The sequence below is a fragment of the Pygocentrus nattereri genome, chromosome 4 (genome assembly GCF_015220715.1).
Source record: "Pygocentrus nattereri isolate fPygNat1 chromosome 4, fPygNat1.pri, whole genome shotgun sequence".
Classification (NCBI taxonomy): Eukaryota; Metazoa; Chordata; class Actinopteri; order Characiformes; family Serrasalmidae; genus Pygocentrus; species Pygocentrus nattereri.
In genome coordinates, this window is record NC_051214.1 from 2025677 (window position 1) to 2029593 (window position 3917).

Here is a 3917-nt window from a genome sequence, read left to right on the forward strand (position 1 = left end):
CTTGGAGGCCAAAGGTGCCAGACACTCAGAGACTGATGGGTCTGAAGACTAAGAGCCTGGCTTAGTTTACATGTACAGCAGGGAAGATTCACTTGTGGACACTAGGGAAATAAAGTTTAAAATGTATCAAATATAACCTAACCAATCAAACATCCAAAGATACATCTGAGGATTTGCAAATACAGACTCATTGCATCGGGAGTTGGTGTAGTATTCTATATCAAGACAGCCTTAAAGACAGCCACATTGTTACCTGTTTTAATGTTCCTATTCTTGCAGAGCTTTCAAATACATTTAAAATTGTAGCCATCCTGTGTATACTACTGACACAAAGTTGTGAAAATGTGACCCCCTTGAAAACCCACAGTAAATCACATGCACAATCAAATAATATCATTATCAGGCAAACCAAAACCAAACATTGATAACTATAGGCTACTTAGGATTTAAAATTAAGATTTAAAGCTATTAAGCTAAATAAAATAGCCTGTAACAGTTGCAAATATATAGTGCATGACATGCATCAAAAAACGTCCTGAAAGCAGTTCAAAAGGAAGGTAAATGGAGTCATGTTTACAAGCATGAGTTTAGATGCAATCTCTCATTGCGCAGTTTCCTGCCTTTATTCATTTAGCTTTTATTTGCATCACAGAATGTTTGTAATAATCAATTCTGAATCAAGTGTTTCTTTCTAAAATGGTGCTTTTGTGTTGACAATAAAAAATAGCACTGCGCCCCTCACAGCAGAATCAGCAATGATACATATCCGATAGTGGCATGTAGCAATGGACATGTTGCCATGGTGATAGTATTACTGGTATATGATTTACAGCGCTGATCACATGTATGCCTGGACTTCAGCTACGAGCATTCAGTGCCTGTGTTAACGAAAAATGTAACATTTAGTTTATTCCACTGCTGTGGTCAATGGTAAAAGTCAGGAAAGTTGAAATCGTGATGAAAAGTTCTACTTACTGCTGCAGCCACTGGCAATGTCAGAATTCTCAATCACTGTTCAAGACATTGCTAAAGTATATTTGGCTTGGCGACCCTTTTTTTTACTCGTCACCCCCTAACTCTCTAATCATGTTGAAAAAATCTGAAGTTCACCCTCTCCTGGCAACAGCAGAGTAGTGTTGCTTTCCTTGTAATCGAAAATGCCACCAGGGCTTTCACTTGAACGTGGAAGTGTAAAAATGGTATATGATATCTAACATTTATCAAATATTTCTTATCGCTCTATCAAGGACAAATTATACTAATGAAAGACTATGTCAAAGTGTGTTTGAGCAGGAATTTTTTCATGCTACATTGTGATAAAGCAGAAGCGATGCTGTCATGCTATAATTCTGTCTAAAATAAGGTTGCAGACTTCACACCACAGTGATTTGTTTTTGCAACTTAAAGAATGCGGCACTCCATCTTACATTGTCTACACTGGCTTCAAGTAAAATCTGCACTTACTACAAGGTCCCGGTTACTACATTTAGAATCCTTAATAGCCAAGGTCTAGCATGTCTTGCTGATGTGTTGAAAGGCTCAAACTTTACTCAGTGCTGGCAGTCTTACTGCAAACCACAGGTCAGTTAGTAGAAAATCATCTACTTATAAAGTCTATAAATATTCACAGAATACAAAGAATGCATGCTTGATATGTTTTTAAATTTCACAATGCAACATATTTGTTTAGGTTAGTTAGTGCTCTTTTTCTGTTATTGATTGAAGTGCTTTTATTTAATTTTGACTGCAGTATTTTTCTTTCTATTTTTTTTATCTTCCGGTACAAATCTATTTGAGATTTTGTGACCAAAATAAAAGCATGATAAAACAATTTAAGAACTATTATGTTCTGATTTTTAACTTGCTAAACAGATACAGATTCAAAAACGTGCCTTCCTGTTTTTAATGAAGAAAAAAAAAACTCATACTCATACATACTTTGCACATATTAATGTAAACTACAAACATAAATTTTGGCCTGTAGGTCAAGTTTGTTCATACAGAGTGTGCATCAACATGTATACATTTCACAAAATCAACAAAACAGTTTTGTACATGACTGTACAGTTTTGATCAAAGTTTTGTACATGACTGTATGTGTATTGGGTTTGTATGACAGAGATTCAGATAAAACATTCTTCTTGTAGCTTTCTATGATGGTACTGTAAACCATTTGTTCGTGCACACACTTTCCTAATGAACAAGACATTGAGCTGAAATTGGTGAGATAACACTGATGATAAGTATTAAAATAAATCATAAACATACACAAAACATTTATATAGTATGTTATTTTTTGTGATTGTTGCATTATTTTGTGCTACTCTGAACACAGCTGCATTCTAGAAGAGTTTCTCCTAAATATTTGACCTAACAGAATAACTTTGAGTGCCTTTCTAAACCACTTGTAGAAGAATGCATATATAATAGGATTGAGGGCTGAATTTGAATAAGCAATCCAACAGAACACATCAAACAGTTCTGGTGGACCACTGAAACCAGAAAATGTCACAATGAGATTACACAGAGAAAGTGGTGCCCAAAATAAAAGAAACCCTCCCATGACAATGACTAATGTTTTAGTTGCTTTACTTTCTACCTTATTAATGGCAGGTTGAGCTCTGAATTTATTTATTTGAGACAGAGCATTGCGGACTAATCGTGATTGCCTCTGTGCTACAAGATATATTTTCATATATATGCATAGCATAATAATAATAGGGACATAGAAACAAATCACAGAAGCTAAAAAACTCATTATGGGTCCTATAAGCAACACACAAGCTCCTTTACATATAACACTATTGTAAGCATTCATGCCCAGAATTTTAAGTTCTGGATAAATAATCCCTTCAGCAAAAGAAACACTCCAACAAACAGTGATCATGAACAGAGTAGTGAGAGGGGTTATTTTACTGTGGTACACCAGGGGGTGGCATACTGCATAGTATCGCTCAACAGAGATAAATGCAAGATTTAAAACCGATGCAGTGCACAGCATAATGGCAAAGCTCCTGTGTATTTTGCAGAATAAACTCCCAAAATACCAGCAAGTCTCCACAGAGTGTGTCATGCTAGGAAGCATCACAATCCCTCCTACAAGCAGGTCAGCTACAGCCAGAGACAGAGTGAGGTAGTTAGTTGGTGTGTGCAGCTGCTTGAAATGAGTGATGGCTGTGATCACCAGAAGATTTCCAAACAATGTAAGAAGTATAATGACACCAATGACAAAATATATAATAACCCGCATGGCCTGTGGATAGATGAACTTCTGACAGGAGTTAGGATGATGTTCATAACAAAGAGAAATGTTTCTTATGCTCCCATTTTGACTTATGATTTGGTCCATTCTGTTCTTGTTCTTTATCTGTAAAAGAATATACCTTTAAGCGGTATTTAGCAAGTGCTGAAAAGGCTTCACTTCAAACAGCAGCAAAAAATAAAGCAATAATTCCAGCATTTCCTAACTGATTACGAGACATTAAAATAGTAAAACAAACAAAAAAAGCACATATAAATGGCATAATTTAAAATTGATTAAAAACAAGCATATTATCATGGAAGCATTTTCTGTATTCCTTCTGTATTTAATGACTTCAGGATCCAGCCTTACCAATGCTTGTATGGGGGGGCAAAACCAGCTCTAATGAAAGAGCAGATTTCATTTATAGGCTGACAGACCTGCACCAGTAACGCCCTTCTGCTGAATCACTGTGATAGTTACCAAATACAAATCAAAATAAGTTCATCCAGACAGACATCAAGTTGTTAAACTGCTATTATTACATAATAATTTTATTGAAACTCTCATTATTGCACTCTAGAAATACACTATATTCCCAAAGGTATTCAGTCACCCATCCAAATCATTGAATTCAGGTGTTCCAAACACTTCCATGGCCACAGGTGTATACAGT

General features: G+C 35.7%; 1 protein-coding gene across 1 annotated transcript; it reads right to left on the bottom strand.

Moving 5' to 3' along the window:
* Positions 1 to 2320: 2320 nt before the first annotated feature.
* Positions 2321 to 3349, bottom strand: LOC108432789 (trace amine-associated receptor 1-like). Its single transcript, XM_037537815.1, has 2 exons — positions 3027 to 3349; positions 2321 to 2954 (listed from the first exon to the last, which is right to left on the bottom strand). Exons 1-2 carry the CDS (start codon positions 3347 to 3349, stop codon positions 2321 to 2323), a joined length of 957 nt encoding a protein of 318 aa, XP_037393712.1.
* Positions 3350 to 3917: the final 568 nt, after the last annotated feature.

Excerpts from the sequence above, each read along its gene's own strand:
- LOC108432789 (XM_037537815.1), bottom strand. The coding sequence starts at position 3,349 with ATGGACCAAATCATAAGTCAAAATGGGAGCATAAGAAACATTTCTCTT. Across the intron at positions 2,955-3,026 it reads TATTTTGGGAGTTTATTCTG|GCGATACTATGCAGTATGCC; the intron begins CAAAATACACAG and ends TATCTCTGTTGA.